General features: G+C 37.7%; 1 protein-coding gene across 2 annotated transcripts; it reads left to right on the forward strand.

Annotated features, from left to right (window-relative positions):
- The first annotated feature begins 8,770 nt into the window (after positions 1–8,770).
- On the forward strand, positions 8,771–13,453 carry LOC116025622 (probable inactive receptor kinase At5g58300). Of its 2 annotated transcripts, none has more exons than XM_031266923.1 (3): positions 8,771–9,173; positions 10,629–11,915; positions 12,435–13,453. In XM_031266923.1, the coding sequence occupies exons 1-3, from the start codon at positions 9,164–9,166 to the stop codon at positions 13,061–13,063; spliced, it is 1,926 nt and encodes a 641-aa protein (XP_031122783.1). In that variant the 5' UTR covers positions 8,771–9,163; the 3' UTR covers positions 13,064–13,453. The 2 variants fall into 2 exon arrangements, with proteins under 2 accessions (XP_031122783.1, XP_031122784.1); XM_031266924.1 differs by lacking the exon at positions 8,771–9,173 and adding an exon at positions 9,939–10,462.
- The last annotated feature ends 6,275 nt before the right edge of the window (positions 13,454–19,728 follow it).

Raw genomic sequence — 19,728 nt, forward strand, 5'->3', positions numbered from 1 at the left:
GATGAACAAGGATGGATATTATAAAGATGAATAATATATTTTGTTAGTTGTGAGATATAAAATGGGGAGCAAATTAAACTTGAGTATTTAATCAGCTCTCAACAAGAGCACCATTGATGGAAAAAATTGATTTCTCCATAATAAAATATTCGATGATAAAGTGTTAGGAAGAACGAAAGAATAAGTACACAACACAAGTAGAGCTGTCGAAACGGGTCGGTAGGGCGGGGCCCGCCAAAGCCCGCCATATGGCGGGGGCGGGCTTACAGGCCTATGAGAGGTCGCCCCACCTTAAGCCCGTGGGCCTTGGCGGGAGCCTGCCAAATTTTAAAATTTTTAAATTTAAATAAAAATTAATAAGTGTATATTAAAATAATTTGGATAGTTTAAACATATATTAATGCATTTGTAATTTTATAAACACAATAATAACTAATAAATAATCAAATACTGTATTAATCCATAAGTAAATAACAAATTGTTAGAAAAATTCATACATGTGCAGCGGAAGCATCAATTCGCTTTTTCTAAGATTCTATGTAAAAGAATGAGTTAGAATATTTTACGCTTGTAGCGTGCTTTAACAGAGTCAACGGCTTGAACCGTCCAATTGTCCGGCCTCTAGTCCGTCCATGGGCCGGGCACGCGAGAACTCTAGAGATTTTTACGTGAAAACTCCTGACTATTCTCTGTATCACTTCTATCACTTAAGAAATAGGGCAAAGCTTATATATATAGCCTGGTTTGGGCTCAAATGTGCTAGCCTTTAAAAGCCCAAAACTACTCAATATTGAATTAATTCATTAATCATTTATTAATGTATTAATTCAATATCGATAACTCTTTATCAATTGCTTTTAAAGTTCTCAACATTACCACGAACCATTAAGGTGTGATTTTCTAGATTCATAGTGAAACTAGCAACGAATAATATTTAATAACTCATTATTAAATAACCTGTAAGTCATGAGTGACACATAGCAGTATGTCATGACTATCTAATTGACAATGAGTATATATTTAAATATATTATAATGAGCCTTTCTGTTACAAATATCATGCAACATTCCTTCCACAGAACACTTGTTCCGAACCAGGTAAATGTCATGGTCAAACTTGGTCAAACCCATAAACCTGGTCAATATGTCTATTCAATATTCTTAACCTGAAATCCAACTTCATTATACTCTGGCCAAGGATTCTCGTTGTATGATTATTGAATAGACTGGAACATCCTTGTTATCTCAAGGCGGTGGATCCTCTATTGAACGCACACATGTCTCCGTACAATACTGAACTAAGCCACCAAGTACACTTATAGTTTCATAAGGAACAAAAGGCGCATACTAGCAAAAACTAGTCCATCATATGTACGAGACAACCATGTCGTCTCAAGTCAAAGGATTATTGCATACTTGTAACATACAACATACCGATGACACATGTCCACTTTCTGTATCTCATACAGAATGGCATGAGACTCACCATAAGAAGGATAATGTGCTAGTCTTATCGGAATTCTAATGCCCAATTAGAATTTTTATGACTATGAACATTTTTACAATACTTCACTTACTAATTCTTTGTCACTCATATTTTTTAATTCTTAAGAATGAAGAATTAAGAAGATTGTACGGAATAATATCAAATATTAATTAAGCCAAAAGAAAATAAATTAAACAATTATTTATTATATTTATTTAATTAGAAATCAATGTCCAAAACAATAAATGTTGGCTCCTAGGGCATACATGTCTAACACAAATCATTTATACAATATACTAAAAAAATTTTAACTTCATTATATATATATATATATATATATATATATATATATATATATATATATATATATAATTGTAGCATTTATTTAGTTTAATAATTTTTTATTATACATTTGGCGGGTTTCCGTCGGCCCGCCAAGCCCGCGAGTTAAGCGGGCGTAGGCTAAAAAGCCTGCCAAAATACGGGTCTAAAATATCAAAGCATGTCCCGCCCTTTTTGCGGGGCGGGACGGACTAACCTGGCAGGCTAAACCCGTTTTGACGGCTCTATACACAAGGATATTTAACTTGGAAACCAAAACAGTGAAAATCACAGGCTTTTTTAGGCTAAGCTAAACCGAAGTCCACTATATTTGTTGCAGGTACATGTACACAGGTCATGGCCATGTAATGAAAGAGGAAGAAGAAAGGTACATAGGAGAGAGGTTATTTAGGACTTAATAAGCCTCCCCTTTTGTCTGATTCCCTTTATATATAAGGTCTTTTTGCGCAATTATAACTTCCCTTAGTCTTCCCTATTTTCTTGTTTGACTTCTTCTTTGACTAATATTATTATTATTGTTATAAATAATAATAATAATAATAATAATAATAATAATAATATATGGAATATTATATTATTCCACCAGACTCTCTATGAGAGATGCTTATTTATCTTCTCAATTTGAGTCGGTGAGCTATGAACAACGTAGGTTCACCCAAAGCGCACATTCTCAAATGGTTCTAGAACTCACTTGAGTGCGCATTCAATAGTATCAACACGTAAATTATAGTTTTCAAAAAAAAAACACGTAAATTATATTAAATCATAAAAACAATTTATAATTTGAGATAAAATCATTAATTTATTTGTGGCATCTAATTTTAATATCATTTGAAGCTCAATGATTACCAACATCCTTGGTATAAACAATGAAGCAAATGGAGTTGAAAAAAAAAATGATTCTGGTAGTTTGCTAATATATAAAGGAATAAAAGCTACAAAATTGACAAATCTGAATTTAAAATAATATCCCTTAATAAATAAATTGAAAAAAAGGGGGGTTTCAGGAAACATAAAACAAACAAAAAGGATGGAATTTAGATGCTACACCAAAATACAAACACATGAGGTTTGGAGAATCAAATATAAACAAATCTGAAGTAAAATATATTGGGTAGGTATGCCGAGACATATAAAGTTAAATTAAATACTTTTTATAAGGGTTGTACTAAGGTAAGATATCAAATCTTTTAATGTGGTGCGTGGCAAATTATTGCATGGACCATGGTCCACACAGCTGTGTGGACCAAAAATAAAAAGTACATTATCTTTGTACTGAAAGTACATTATTTTTGTATGGTAGGTACATTATTTGATAGTATATATCAAATAATGTATTTTCAGTACAAAAATAATGTACCCTAAAATAATGTACCTACAGTACAAAAATAATGTACTTTCAGTACAAAAATAATGTACTTTTTATTTTTGGTCCACACAGCTGTGTGGACCATGGTCCATGCAATAATGATTGGTGATGCGTCAATTAATCATGGATAGTTAAAGAAATTTGATTTTTTTTTAAATTTTTTTATAATGAAATGCGTCAAATCTTTTAATTTGATGCATCAATTAATCATGGATAGTTAAAGAAATTTGATTTTAAAAAAAAAAAAAATTCAAACAACCAATTATAATGAAATGCGTCAACAGGCAGAAATTCCTCTTTCACCGTATATATATATATATATATGAGACCGTATCACCGTGAGACGAGTTGGGTCATGATGAAAATGTAATACTTATATGCACAAATGTCATACTTATATGCTCAAATGTAATACTAATCAGGAATAAATTTTTTGTTACTTATAAGGGTAAATGTAATACTTTTAAAGGAAAATACAATACTTTTACATTTCGATTTAATTACATTTTTCCTCAAAAGTATTATATTTTCCCTTATAAGTAAGAAACACTTGTCAACATTACTTATTATGAAAAATGTAATATTTTTTCTCTTATAAGTAACAAAAATTGTATTCCTAATTAGTATTATATTTGAGCATATAAGTATGACATTTGCACATATAAGTATGACATTTGTATGTTGCTTCGATCCGACCCAACCCGTCTCACGAATAAGGATTCGTGCGACGGTCTCACACAAGTGTGACGCATATATATATATATATATATATATATATATATATATATACATTGTGCGTTGATTTGATGACTTGATCTGACCAGGCCGCACCTGATGATGACTATATATATATATATATATATGTTACAAAACACACCATTTGGCGTACTAAAACGCACCATAGGACCGAAAAACACACCATTCCACACTATATACCAAATGCACATATTCACTTAAAATTTATCAATATACTTAATAAAACGCATCATTCTACGTATTAAAATGTACCATAACGTGCCTCATGTCAAATTATAAGCATGCACTATTTACACATATTACAAAATATGTGCTAAAATATGCACCATTTTACGTATTAAAATGTACCACAATGTTTGTTAAAATGCACAATTCCACTTTTTGAAAATTCCCATCCCCATATTATAAACATGGACTATTACACTTATTAGAAAACATGTGTTAAAATACACACCATTCAACATATTAAAATGCACCAGAGAACAGATTAAAACACACCATTCCACAACACACTTATTAGAAACACGTGTTAAAATCCACACCATTCAACGTATTAAAATGCACCAGACGACGTATTAAAACATACCATTCCACAACACAATTACGCACCATTCTATTTATGAAAATGCACCAGCGGATAGATTAAAACACACCATTCCACAACACAGTTAATGCACCAATATACGTAATAAAACGCACCACAACATGTATTCAAACGCACCACACTATGTACTAAAATGCACCATTCCAATTCATGTAATATAAATACTAAAATTACCATAATAACCCCACTTAAACATACGCGAATTTCAGTAGGATTAATGAAATCGGACGACGCAGATTAGGCCGCATGACCGCATGCGAGCTCCTCGCCGCATTTGAATAAAAAAAAAAAAAAATATATATATATATATATATATATATATATATATATATATATATATATATATATATATATATATATATATATATATATATAGGGGCACGCTCTAATGCGAACGAGTGCCCAGGAGAGAAATGAGAATGCTTCGCAGCCGTCTATGTGTCCAGATCAACGAATCAGATGTAATTTTAAAGAAACAACGTGGTGGCATTTTTGTAAATAACTCAATCTTTGGTGTAAGTAAATGTGTTATAAGTGCAAATAGCTTGTGCACTTGTGCAAGTGATAAAGTGCAAGTAAAATCACTTACAAGTGCACCTATTTTGACTTATATGTGCAAGTAATTTACTTGGTTGGCATTCATGCACCTAGGTGCAACCGTGCAACTAATTATAACGTTAGGTGCACTTTGTATTGATGCTCAGTATACATTTTACTTGCACCTGTTATACATTTTACTTGCACTTACGAAAATGCCACCGCATTTTTTTAGAATTCAGTGTTTCTCATCCGTTTGATCTGGACACGTGAACAGATATCATGTGTTCTCAGTTCTCGCTTGGGCGCACCGTTCTCATTTGAACGCAATCACACACACACACACACACACACACACACACACACACACACACACATATATATATATATATATATTTATAATGCCCGTAAGGGCAGCCTGAGTGGCAAGACCAAGACGCTCGCGGCCGTGAGGTCCTGAGTTCGAAACCGTCTGCCACCCGGGTTTGAGCCGGTCAGCTATGGGCAACCTAGGCTGGTTAACCTCCTTGCGGTCCTTTGCCGGCTAGGATCACAGGGCGAGGGTTTACTCACATACTCGGAAGAGGAGTGGGGTTTGCCTCGATAAACCCAATATATATATTTATAACAGATCAGGTGCGAAGCTTTCCTTGAGTGAAAAATAGGGTTTAATCTCATTCATTGATCCAATCCAGATCAAGGGTCCAAAATGAAGATATTTAAAAACAACAAAAAAAAAAAAACAAAAACAAAGCACGATGGTATTATGATAATTTTGTGTAAGTTAGTTTTTTTTTGTCTTTCGATGCATTTTTTCCTTCTTCCAGTGCACATTTTCCTTCTTTGAGTGCATATTGTTATCTCTTATAAAGCACACGGTTTCTCCCTTTGAATGCACATTGTTGTGCCTTCCAATGCATATTTTTAAAGATCGTAGGTGTTAGATTTTTTTTAAAGAGCAGTTGATCTTGAATGAATCACTAATTACTAATTTGAGTTAAATCTTGTAGTGTTTGTTTATGATTTTTAATCATTTATGATTTGTGTTGAAGATCCTGTATTGAATTTAGTTTTTTCAATAATTATTTCACATCTTTGTGACTTTCAGTACACAAATAAGACTGATGTTGTGTGTATGGTGGTGAGGGTGAAGTGGTAAAACGAAGAGTCAAGACTCCCCGAGTGTCGTGTCTCTCAAGGATGGCGAATGGGAACCGAATCTATGTTGGCATTTATGAGGTTGAAAGGTAAGAGTTGCAAGAATCAAGGGTGGAGGATTTGTTCATGGTTGGTTGGGTAAAGGTTTGAAAGTAAAATAAGATGGAAAATACAAAAGATAAAAGGAAAGGGGTGCATGCCAAAGTTAAGTCTAAGGATTGATTATCGTAGGTAGCTTGGAATTGGGTTTCGGGATTGATCTAGGGAGTCACGGTATTAGTATTGAGTGGCGTCACACTCAAACTCTCAATCCTCATTCGGTTGAGGCATTTTATCGAACACCTAGCCTACCACTCCTCTCGGGTCTCATCCTTTCGGATTAAGAGCGGAGATATGGATGATCTAGGCTCGTGAGTGGCCGCTATCGCACACACACTCACTTCCTACGGGTTTACTACCTATCCCGGCCGGAAATAGAAGCAAAGATTGAACAATCATCACCCATACATTCATCAATCATACTCCCACAACACCAAGATCATAATATCAAATATAAACATCAATCCATAGATCAACAAGAGCACACACACCCAAACAAATCTACTCTAGCATAATAAACATTAAATCAAAGCAATAGAAACAAAGCAAAAACATAAAAGAACAAACTTTATATTAATAGAAGAGAAATTGTACCCAAAGAAGTCTTGGATCTACATCTTCATCTTCAAATCCTAAATCTATTCTAAGGAGAATTTGGAAAGGAAAATTGGATCTAAAACTATTGGGAGTCTCCTCCCCTACCTAAGCTATCTACTACCTAAAAACTAATGCCCCAAAGGTCTGAAATAAGGAGCCTTATATAGGGGAAACAAAATAGGGGCAATATAGTAATTTTCCCGCAGCAAGATTTAGGGCTGGTACAGGGGTTCTCGACGCGTCGAGCCCGCGAAGACTTTTCTCCACGATCTTCCACACGCTTGGTGGAGGTCGTGGGGGCTCTCTGGAATGTTTCCACGCCCCTCCACACGCGTGTGAGGCTTCGTGGGAGGCTCCTGCTTCATGGTTTCTCCATTTTCCGCTCCGTTTCGGCCTTAGGTCCTCCGTTTGGCTGCAAAATAGCTTAAAAGCATCTTCCAAGCTCTTGTTAGCGGTTTTGGTCACATTCGAGTCTTAACGCATGATATTCTTATGAAAGGGGTACTAAACCATACAATTATAGCCCTTAAATGACCCCTAAAATAGGCTATTCTTGGTGCTTATCAAAGACCCAATTAAAACTTCACTATATTAGTCTCACCTTGCAAAATGTGTATCAATTTTGTATGCCATAATTTTTTTTTGGAAAAAGTGTCAAATAGGCCACTGAACTTATCGCTTTTGTGCAATTAGGCCATTGGACTTAAAAAGTGTGCAATTCAACCATCAAACAAGCAAAATTTGTGCAATTGGACCATTTTTACAAAAATTTTCTGGTAAAATCCAATTATATTACTAACATATATGTATTAAGAGTGACATTTTCTTCTACCATACTAGTTGGGAGTCAATATTGAAATGTTTTTAACTCAAATTGAATTAAAAAATTTTGTAAAAATGGTCCAATTGCACAAATTTTGTATATTTGATGGTTGAATTGCACACTTTTTAAGTTCAATGACCCAATTGCACAAAAATTACAAGTTCAGTGGCCTATTTGACACTTTTTCCTTTTTTTTTTTTAAACCTTATTTTCACTTCCTCAATCATGTTATCATTTTTGTATTTGATTATTGTAGGGTCCATTAATTTTTAAATAATCTATAAATTCTCATATAACGTCATTTACTTGGAAGTAAAGAACAAAAATAGCAATTTTTTTGTGGGGATAATGGTACTTTATTAAACTCTTTATACCAAAATTTAAATTAAGTATTCAAACACCAAAAGATATATTAAAACCAATTCTTATTCCTTATAATAAAAATTAAAATAAATAAATATAAAATTTGTAGCATTCTAACAACTCTCTTCTTCTCTCTCTCTCTCTTTTGTTTTGTTTTTTTTTTGTTTTTTGTTTTTTTTGTTTTTTTGTTTTTTGGTGCAATGCCAAAATTGTATAGCTATTACTCGAGACAATAATATTGATAAAAGTCAAATTTATAACCTTATAATACGGAGAATAATGTTTTATTCACTTAATCATCCCTTTTAGGCAACATTCTAATTACTCTTGAGTTAATGGGTGTTTGAAAGACATAATAGCTGTTTGTAAGATCTTTGTTTATATTTTTGACTATATCCTCATTAGATTTTTTGAGTACTACTGACTCTATTAAAATGTAATATTTGTCCATATATAATTTTTTAATCTATTAAAATATAAAAAGTAAATGTTTTCACTAAGATTCAAATTTGTGACCTCACATTTGAGAGGGTCCAGTTTTGGTAGTATTTCAAGAAAAAGAAAAGAAAAGAAAAAAGAAAAAAAAAGGTATTTTCCTTTCTTAATCTATGCTAAGTTGCTAACTAACACTCTCCATTTCTCTCTCCTCCAGTGGCTGAAGCATGAGTGAAGCCACAAGCCAGCTCACTGTTAGCACCTCACTCCCATTCCAACCCGCTGCTCTCTCTCTCTCTCTTTCGCTCTCTGCGTTTCTCTTTCTATTTCTTCTTCAATTCCTGTAATAATTTTCAAAGCCATTTCGCATTAAATCCAACGCTCTGAGCTTGACCCACAATTTCCAGCTCACAGGCTCAGAGCTGCTATTTTGGGGGTCTGGAGCTTCCCATTTCCTTCCAAATGCAGTTACTCAACATGGGTTACATTAATTTCATTGGTACTTCCGATCCGGAGAAGCTACACAGCAGTAATTTCAGCTTCCCAGCTCGGCATTCCTTGTAAAGATTACTCAGACAACAAGGGTTTTCTATAAATGCTCTCAGGTAATACTCGCTTTGAGCTGTGCCGGATGTTCTGCTGAAATTCCGTTATTTTATTTTGTATTTTCCGTTTCTTTGGGTCGGTTTGAACTATTGGGAGCTTTGGTCGCAGATCTGAGTTAAGACTAGCTGCAATTTGTTCTTGTTTGTGTTTGGTTGATTATATGGAGCTTGGTGTAATTAATGATGTCTTGACAAGTCTTGCTCTTTCGATTTCGTACAAATTATATCTGTATGCCATCTGAAATTATGGGTGGAGTGTTTGAGACTAATGGGATATTGGCTGTTTAACACCCCCACCTAACACATTCTGAATCGAATTTAGCTTGAAATTTGGTAAGAATTAAGACTTTTCTGCCCCCCACCTTTTTTCTCCTAGGTTTTGCTTGTAAACTGTAGCTCTTCTTAGAGTAGGCTGTTTGGTATGGCAGACAGAAGAATAATCATTCAGGGCAATTGTATACTCTTGCTTGATGAAGTTCAACACTTCAACATGGTTATGTAATGTGTGCGTGTGCTATTTTTCATTTTTGTCCTATATTGGTGTCTGAGGCATTGTTCTCCTGTTTTATTTTATTTTATTTTATTTTAGGGTGTAATGATTTATCTATTGGTTACATTTGCATCCACTTCCTTCTGAAATAATCATTTTTGTGACTTTTTGGTGTAAAAGTTATTGGAAAAAGCATTTCACTTTGCTTTTCCACTCCAAGTTGCTTTTTTTTTTTTCTTTTGCATATGGATATTGGTTTTGTGATTTGAAAGCTTTCTGGGCAATACATAATGGGGAATATGCCCTACTTTTGAAGTTCAAATTCTGAAAGCTGAGAGAAATTTTAATTGTGAAATTCCAGTAGAATTGGTTGTTATTTTTCTCGAATTTTATTTTTTTTATAAACCTAGTATCACTGTTCCTGTTAAGAAGGCCACCAAAACAGACATGTTTATGATTTTCATACTCTTCTATGTTTAAGTGTTTGTTTCTCTCCCATGCCAATGTAAAATCTAAATGTGCTTCTAATCCTTCTATTAATGATTTCTTGTGAATTGTGATTAATACTTGGTACTTTGCTTTATGAACTTTACATAGTAAAATGATACCCTGTTATCTGAATAGACTATATGCATAAAGTATGGGTACTGAAGAATCGTATTATGCCCTTCCTATAGAAGTGAAAAAAGAAGTTTGCCTTTGTATGCCCTGGTCATTGATTTTCTGATGTATATTTCATTCTGCAACATGGGTGCTCTAAGCTGAATCAATACACAAATGATTCATCTTGATAAACTATGTGATCACTGGCTCCCCTATTTTCTTTGTTTTCTATTTATTTTTTCTTGCAAATGCTGTCCTTCTCTCTGGCTCATGCTTTTTATTATTATTAACTTTTTGAATATTTATTGCTTGTTATTCCTGCCTATATCAAACAGTTTCATCTATTGTCTGTATTGTCACAGGAAAGTGTCAGTGCAATTACCTCATGAAAATGTTCTCCGCCTACAAATTGCTTTGTTTTCTTTTTGTTCTTACAACTCTTCTTCCCCTGGCAATTGGAGATCTAGAGTCAGATGAACAAGCTCTTCTTGCATTTGCTGCCTCTGTTCACCATGGTCGCAAAATTAACTGGAATCCTGGAATCCCTATCTGCTCATCTTGGGTTGGCATTAATTGTAGTAGTGATGGAACCCGTGTGGTCACTGTTCGACTTCCGGGAGTTGGACTCACTGGTGCAATCCCTGAAAATACCCTTGGAAAATTAGATGGTTTAAGGATTCTCAGTCTTCGAGCCAATCTCCTAAATGGGACTCTTCCTTCTGACCTCACTTCGCTTCCTTCTCTCCGCAACCTCTTCCTTCAACACAATAACTTATCTGGTCAAATACCAACTTTTTCTCATCAACTGAGCATTCTTGATCTTTCATATAATTCCTTCAGCGGTAGCATTCCTTCAATGATTCAGAATCTGACCCAACTCACTGCACTGTACCTCCAGAATAACTCTCTCTCTGGATCTATACCTAATCTCTCACTTCCAAGGCTGAAGCATCTGAATTTAAGTTACAACCATCTTAATGGTTCTATCCCATCGACCCTTAAAAGGTTTCCCAATTCATCGTTTGTAGGAAACTCTTTCTTATGTGGATTACCTTTAAGTCCCTGTTCCCCTCTTCAACCACCATCCATTGGCCCCAGTGCCCCTTCACCTGATGATCACAGTCACAAGAAGAAACTTAAACTAGGATATATTATTGCCATTGCAGCGGGTGGAGCAGCGGTACTCTTTCTACTAGCTCTAATAATTTTCTTGTGCTGCCTGAAGAGAAAAGCAAGTGATGGCAGTGTACTCAAAGGAAAGCCTTCTGGTGTAGGTAGGAGTGAGAAACCCAGGGAAGAATTTGGTAGTGGGGTCCAAGAGCCAGAGAAAAATAAGCTGGTTTTCTTTGAGGGCTGCTCGTACAATTTTGATCTTGAGGACTTATTGAGGGCGTCAGCAGAAGTGCTTGGAAAGGGGAGCTTTGGGACGGCATACAAGGCTATTCTGGAGGAGTCAACAACAGTGGTCGTTAAACGATTAAAAGAAGTCATTGTAGGGAAGAAGGACTTTGAACAACAAATGGAGATCATAGGTAGAGTTGGACAGCACCCAAATGTTGTTCCTTTGCGTGCTTATTATTACTCCAAGGATGAGAAGCTCCTAGTCTATGATTATTTTTCAAGAGGCAACTTGGCAATGCTTCTACATGGTATGCTTTATTGATTCCTTTCCTTAATGTACCTCGTTTTGATGGAATAATATGATCTGTGCTTTTTGGAGGCACCTTGGCACTCCCCTTATCAGTACTTGATACGACTCCTTAAATTTACACAAATGACTTTAAAGCATTGAAATTAACTATTTTAAGTAAATAAAATTGCAACTCTTCTTTTTAGCAGAGTTAAAGGGATTATGTATGCAATTCATTGCTCTTATGTAAATCCTGTATATATCTCTTGTTAGCCATCATATTTGTTTAGCTGTTAGATTCTGTACTGGGAGACAACATTATAAGTAAAATCATCATCAATTTATCTGTTACCGTAAACCTTTGTTGTCTATGGGTAAGATAGAATAAGTGTGACTTGAATCAAATACAGATGTATACTTATTTAGATGGAGCCGTCCAACCTTCAATATATTTCAACAACCTTGAATGCAGAATTAGCTCCTAATTTCTGATTCTGTTTTCCTCTAATATTCTCATTATTCCATTTTTTAAAAACAGGAAACAGGGCTGCTGGGAGAACTGCTTTGGACTGGGAAACAAGAGTTAAAATAGCCCATGCAGCAGCAAGGGGGATTGCCCATATCCATTCCATGGGTGGTGCCAAATTCACTCATGGAAATATAAAATCCTCAAACGTTCTCATTAACCAAGATATAGATGCTTGTGTCTCTGATTTTGGTTTAGCCCCTCTCATGAATTTCCCTGCAGCTCGGTCTCGGCATCCTGGGTACCGTGCTCCCGAGGTGATTGAAACACGGAAGCACACACATAAGTCAGACGTGTACAGCTTTGGTGTGTTATTACTAGAGATGCTTACTGGGAAACAGCCTGTTCAATCACCTGGGCGTGATGATATGGTTGATCTCCCGAGGTGGGTCCAGTCGGTGGTTAGGGAAGAATGGACTGCAGAAGTGTTTGATGTTGAACTGATGAGGTTTCAAAACATTGAAGAAGAGATGGTGCAGATGCTGCAAATTGCCATGGCATGTGTTGTAAGGGTTCCAGATATGCGACCTAGCATGGAAGAAGTTGTTCGGATGATCGAAGAGGTGAGGCAATCTGACTCTGAAAACCGGCCATCTTCTGAAGAGAACAAATCTAAGGACTCAAATGTGCAGACCCCTTAGCTTGATTCTTTGGAATTTGGATATGTTCATTCTCCTGTTTCTGAGTTCTGACCTGTAAGTTGTGGAATCATTTCGTTGTAATTCAATTCAAAGGCCCATTGGCGAATTCATGGTGTATATGCTCATTGAAGTGAGGATTTGGATCGGAGACTGATTGATTTTCCTTTTCTTAGACGACAGTTTAGCCATTCATCAATCATCATTACCTTGTTCAGAATTGCCTTTGCTTTCATCATGATTTGTTGTAAAAACCCCATTGTAGAAAATTAAACCATCAACAGCTGATTGATGATCTTTTGTCTAGACTCCTTTTGACAAGAAATGTTGGTGCAGTAATAACTCATTATTTTATTGTGAAAGTGAATCAATCCTATATTAGGCTTGTTTGCAGTTTGATACGGTTGAATAGATGGGTTTGAGTTAGAATGGAATGGTAATTTTTCAATATTAGATTCTTAATTAGAACAAAATTTAAGAGCTCAAGAGCAGCAAAATGCATGCAGTGACATACAGTTATGAGCTCTTAAACTGGATGTGAGGGCAAATCAACAATGACCTTAGGGACTCAACACAACCTGAGAAAAACGAATGATTAAGCTAAGGAGATGAGAAAAGGAGGTGAGGAAATAGCTGCAGGAGAAGGCCGGGTAGAGAGTTTTCAGAGAAAGAAAGGAGGTGAAGAAAAGGATCAAAGTTGGGAATCTGTTCCTCCACCTCCACTATGTTATTCCTTTTCACTACCCTTTTGAGTTTTGTCTACAACTAACAATTATGGGTTTGTCTATCTGGTCCAGTAGTAGGGGAAACTCCTGGGCATCTCTACACTCTTTTTGAGCTGAGAGATTATCAGTGAACCTTAACTGGGGGTAGCTGTAGCTTATAGGCCACTGGACTAATCCTTTTTGTCCCTAAAATTTGGATGATAACTTCAAAACTGCAATACAAGTTTGTTTGTCTATAAGGCTGAATTTTAGATAAACCCATTCTTCGTTCTACTTGCAACCCCCTTTCACTCATCTTCTCCATCGTCTGCATATATATATAATGTTTCATTCTATCAGATTATCCGATCCTTGAGGGCCGCTAACACCTTTAATTTGGTCTTTCCCTTACCCAATCATTTGGGGGTTTAGTAACATGAGTACATAAGGTTGGGGGTGGATAAGCCTGAAATGAATTGAGAGTGAAATTAAAGCTGGTGTTATACCAAAATTCTGCAAAATGCAACCATTTAGCCAACTGTTTAGGTTTATGAAATATCATATCTCTAAGCATCTATTAACCTTTTCTGTCTACCCATTAGTTTGTGGATGATAAGAGGTCAAAAGGCTGAGTAATTATTTTTTTCTTTGACCCACTCATCATTTTAGTAGCTTAGTAACATATCTTCCACCAACTTTGGACTAACCATTGTAACAACATTCAATGAAGGTTCACAATTTTCCATTCTAGCTTGTTGATAAGGCATCTGCCAGCTTTTTTTATTATGTCCCCTTTTTGTACCGTGTTATAAGGTATATTCATCACATATGGTATCCTACATATTAGGAAAGTTGGAAGCTAGGGTTTTGAGGTAGTAGTATATGGAAACTGTTACCATACCGTATGTCCTCCAAAATCATATATATAGGATGGTGTACTATTCTCAAAACCTTGTGAGACATAGAGCTGCCAGTCAAGGTATTCTCCTAAAACCTTTGAACATGGAATTAGAGCCTTTACGATAAAAAAATTTTTTCGCTCCGCTGTCGTCACCTCCCGTCCTGGAAGAATCGTCGGCGACCGGCGACCTCACCCGTGAAGTTCGGCGCCAATCTGCCCGGCGAATGGGCCTCACGCGCCGCCGCAAACAGCCGCCCTCCTCCGCACGCGCCGGCGCGTGCGCCTGCTCCGGCCACCGGAAAATTTTCTGGCCACCTTCTCCAAGCTCGCCTTGCTCCAGGGAACTCGGATCTGGTCTTGGTTTGACCAGTGTTGCTTCGGTTATTGCGGGTCTTCAATCAGGTTGTCTCGTACGCCCTCTGGTTATTGTTTTTTGTCTGTTTCTGATCTGTTTGGGCTCCATTTTTTGTGGGTATGGCTGAGAATAAGTCGATTGTTGTTACTGATATTGTTCCTATGAATTCCAAAATCACGGACTGTAAGCTTAATGACTCTAATTACTTAGAGTGGTCACTGGTCATTAAGCTTTATCTCACTAGTTTGGATAGAAAAGACCACCTCACTGAGACCAAAGAGGATGCTAATTGGGTGAAGGATGATGCACGTTTGCCCAAAGAGGATGCTAATTGGGTGAAGGATGATGCACGTTTGCTCTTACAAATTCGTAATTCTATAGATGAGGGTATTCTTGGGTTCTTACAAATTCGTAATTCTATAGATGAGGGTATTCTTGGGTTCGTTAGTCATTGTTCTTCTGTTAAAGAATTGATGGATTATTTGGAATACTTGTACTCTGGGAAGGGAGAATTGATGGATTATTTGGAATACTTGTACTCTGGGAAGGGGAATATCACTCGTATGTATGATGTTTGCAAGTCTGGGAAGGGGAATATCACTCGTATGTATGATGTTTGCAAGTCTGGGAAGGGGAATATCACTCGTATGTATGATGTTTGCAAGTCCTTTTACCGTGCCGAGAAGCAAAATTTGTCTCTCACTGCTTACTTTATGGAATTTAAGAAAACATATGAGGCCCTTAATAAACTCATGCCATTCACTGCTGACGTTAAAGAGCAACAAAAGCAACGTGAACAATTGGCTGTTATGAGTTTTTTGGCAGGTCTTCCTTCTGAGTTTGACACAGCTAGGTCCACAATTCTTAGTACATCTGAAATCCCTACCCTAGCTGATGTTTGATCGCTTGATTCGATCCGAGCAGTCCAAGATACCCGAAGTTCCCATCCCACCAAATAGTGCTCTTGTTAGTCGTAATCCTCACAATGGGAATGGTGGCAATTCCCAAGGGCACACTTCCGGTCATCCTCACAGTGGGAACGATGGATATTCCCAGGGGCGTACTTCCACCATTGTGTGTCACTATTGTCAAAAGCCAGGGCATATAAGGAGGGACTGTCGGAAGTTGCAAAAGGATCGAGGGCATATAAGGAGGGACTGTCGGAAGTTGCAAAAGGATCGTAGGCATATAAGGAGGGACTGTCGGAAGTTGCAAAAGGATCGTAGGCATATAAGGAGGGACTGTCGGAAGTTGCAAAAGGATCGTAGGGATTCTTCTGCCAATGTTGCATCTACACCTGAGGCGTCTTCAAAGACTATCATGGTCTCTGCTGATGAGTTTGCCAAGTTTTCTCAATACCAAGACTGTTTGAAGCATTCATCCTCATCGGTCACTGCTATTGCTGACTCAGGTAATCCGACCTCTTGTCTTCTCTCATCATCATCCAAATGGGTTATAGACTCGGGTGCCACAGACCATATGACAGGTAATTCGAGTTTATTTTCCTCCATTTCTTCTTCTCCACATAGTTCCCCTGTCACCTTAGCAGATGGGTCCACCTCCCATGTACTTGGGTCTGGCTCCATTACGCCAATCCCCACGCTCCCCTTACAGTCTGTCTTGCACCTCCCTAGTTTCTCGTTCAATTTGATTTCTGTCAGCCAGCTTACCCGTGCTTTAAACTGTTCTGTTACGTTCTTCCCTAATCATTCTCTGTTTCAGGATCTTATGACGAAGAGGGTTATTGGTGAGGGGCGTGAGTCTGGGGGTCTCTACATTCTTGACACCAAGAGGTCAAAGTTGGTTGCTTGTTCGGGTGCTGTCACTCTGGTAGATGCTCATTGTCGTTTGGGGCATCCTTCCCTCCCGTTGTTGAAGAAATTGTGTCCACAGTTTCATAGTTTGCCGTTTTTACATTGTGAGTCGTGTGAGTTTTCTAAGCACCGTCGTGTGCATTTGAGTCCTAGAGTTAGCAAACGTGTGTCTACTTTGTTTGAGTTAGTACATTCAGATGTTTGGGGTCCGTGTTCTGTGACTTCTAAACTTGGCTATAAGTATTTTGTTACCTTTGTTGATGATTTCTCTCGAATGACATGGTTATATTTAATGAAGTCTCATTCTGAATTGTTTGATGTGTTTCGTGGATTCTGTGCTGAAATTAAAACTCAATTTGGTGTTCATGTCAAAATTTTACGCAGTGACAATGCTAAAGAGTACTTCTCGTACCCCTTTTCCTCTTATATGCATGGCATGGGTATGTTGCAACAATCTTCTTGTGTTGACACACCTTCCCAAAATGGGGTAGCTGAGCACAAGAATCGGCATTTGCTTGAAACTGCAAGGGCCTTATTGTTTCAAAGGGGGTTTCCTAAGCAGTTTTGGGCTGATGCCGTTTCCACTGCATGTTTTTTAATCAATCGCATGCCCTCTGTGGTTTTGGATGGGAAAACTCCGTACCATATTCTGTGTCCATCACAACCTTTGTTTCATATTGATCCCCGTACATTTGGTTGTGTATGTTTTGTTCGAGATGTCCGTCCTAACCTCACCAAGCTTGATCCAAAGTCTCTGAAGTGTGTGTTTCTTGGTTATTCTCGTGTGCAAAAGGGGTACATGTGTTACTCTCCAGAGCTTGGTAGGTACCTTGTTTCTATTGATGTCACTTTTCACGAGGATGTTCTTTTCTTTCCTTCTTCTCCGGATGCCATTGGTCAGGGGGAGGATGAGGGGGATGACATCTTGATGTATACAGTCACGACATCTGTCCCTATGCCTGTTCCTACTCCTCCAGTTGTCACGACATCTGTCCCTATGCCTGTTCCTACTCCTCCAGTTTTACAAGTCTATTCTCGTCTGCCTGTTCCTACTCCTCCAGTTTTACAAGTCTATTCTCGTCGGCCTGTTCCTACTCCTCCAGTTTTACAAGTCTATTCTCGTCGCCCTCGGCCTACTCCTCCAGTTTTACAAGTCTATTCTCGTCGCCCTCGGCCTGCTGCTCCCGTTCCTGCTTTGCCTCAAGCTCCTCTTCCTGCCTCGGTACCTACTCCAATCCCTGAAACCACCTCTGAGTCAGTTGATCCATTGTTGAATGATACCCTTCCTATTGCTATTCGAAAAGGTAAATGCAGTTGCACTTATCCTATATCCTCTTTTGCATCATATGCTCAGCTGTCCTCTGTCTCCTGTTCTTTTGTTGCTTCCCTTGATTCCGTGTCCATTCCTAAAACTGTTAAGGAAGCCTTGTCTCATCCTGGGTGGCGAACTGCTATGATTGAGGAGATGAATGCTTTGGATCACAATGATACTTGGGAGTTGGTTGCCATGCCTGCAGGTAAGAGGCCTATTGGTTGTAAGTGGGTGTTTGCTGTCAAGGTAAATTCTGATGGGTTTGTTGCTAGATTGAAAGCTCGTCTTGTGGCTAAAGGATATGCCCAAACCTATGGGGTTGATTATTCTGACACTTTTTCTCATGTGGCTAAGCTTACTTCTGTCAGGTTACTCATTTCAATGGCGGCCATTAAAGATTGGCCACTGCATCAGCTTGATATCAAGAATGCCTTTTTGCATAGGGATCTTCATGAAGAAGTGTACATGGAGCAACCTCCTGGGTTTGTTGCTTAGGGGGAGTCTGGGAAAGTATGCCGACTTCGATGATCATTGTATGGACTGAAACAAAGCCCGCGAACATGGTTTGGAAAGTTTAGTCAAGCAGTGGAGAGCTTTTGGATGGTGAAAAGTAAATCGGATCACTCAATGTTCTACAAGTGGTCCAAAACAGGCATAATCTGGTTAGTGGTCTATGTGGATGACATTGTCATTACAGGGAGTGACACCGAAGGAATTTCATCTCTTAAGTCATTCCTTCATAGTCAATTTCAGACAAAGGATTTGGGACCACTAAAGTACTTCCTGGGTATTGAAGTCATGAGGAATAAAACAGGTATATTACTGTCTCAACGAAAGTATGTACTTGACTTACTGTCTGAAACAGGGAAACTAGGGGCTAAACCATGCAATACTCCTATGATACCAAACATGCAATTGTCAAAGGAGGGGGAGTTGTTTGAAGATCCTGAGAGGTATAGGAGATTGGTTGGGAAGTTGAACTACTTGACAGTAACTCGTCCAGATATTGCATATCCAGTGAGTGTTTTGAGCCAATATATGGCATCTCCAACTGTTGAGCATTGGGCAGCTGTAGAACACATCTTGAGTTATTTGAAGGGAGCTCCAGGACATGGAATTTTGTATAAAAATCATGGGCACACTAAGATCGAGTGTTTTACTGATGCTGATTAGGCAGGATCCAAAGAGGGTCGTAGATCAACAACTGGATATTGTGTTTTCTTTGGAGGTAATTTGGTTTCGTGGAAAAGTAAGAAACAAAATGTGGTGTCTCGTTCGGCAGAGTCTGAATATAGGGCAATGGCACAATCAACATGTGAAGTGATGTGGATAAACAACCTTCTGAGTGAGGCTGGTTTTAAAGCTCCAATCCCTACAAAAGTATGGTGTGATAACCAAGCTGCTCTGCATATTGCATCAAACCCAGTGTTTCATGAACGAACGAAGCATATAGAGATTGACTGTCATTTTGTTCGTGAGAAGATACAACAAGGGTTAATTTCCACCGGATTTGTAAAGACTGGAGAACAACTCGGGGATCTATTCACGAAGGCCCTAACTGGGACACGAGTTAGTTATCTGT

The sequence above is a fragment of the Ipomoea triloba genome, chromosome 7, assembly GCF_003576645.1.
Source record: "Ipomoea triloba cultivar NCNSP0323 chromosome 7, ASM357664v1".
Taxonomy (NCBI): Eukaryota; Viridiplantae; Streptophyta; class Magnoliopsida; order Solanales; family Convolvulaceae; genus Ipomoea; species Ipomoea triloba.

Bases quoted from the DNA above. Each gene is read 5' to 3' on its own strand.
- LOC116025622 (XM_031266923.1), top strand. The intron at 11,916-12,434 runs GTATGCTTTATT...TTTTAAAAACAG, and splicing joins CTTGGCAATGCTTCTACATG to GAAACAGGGCTGCTGGGAGA.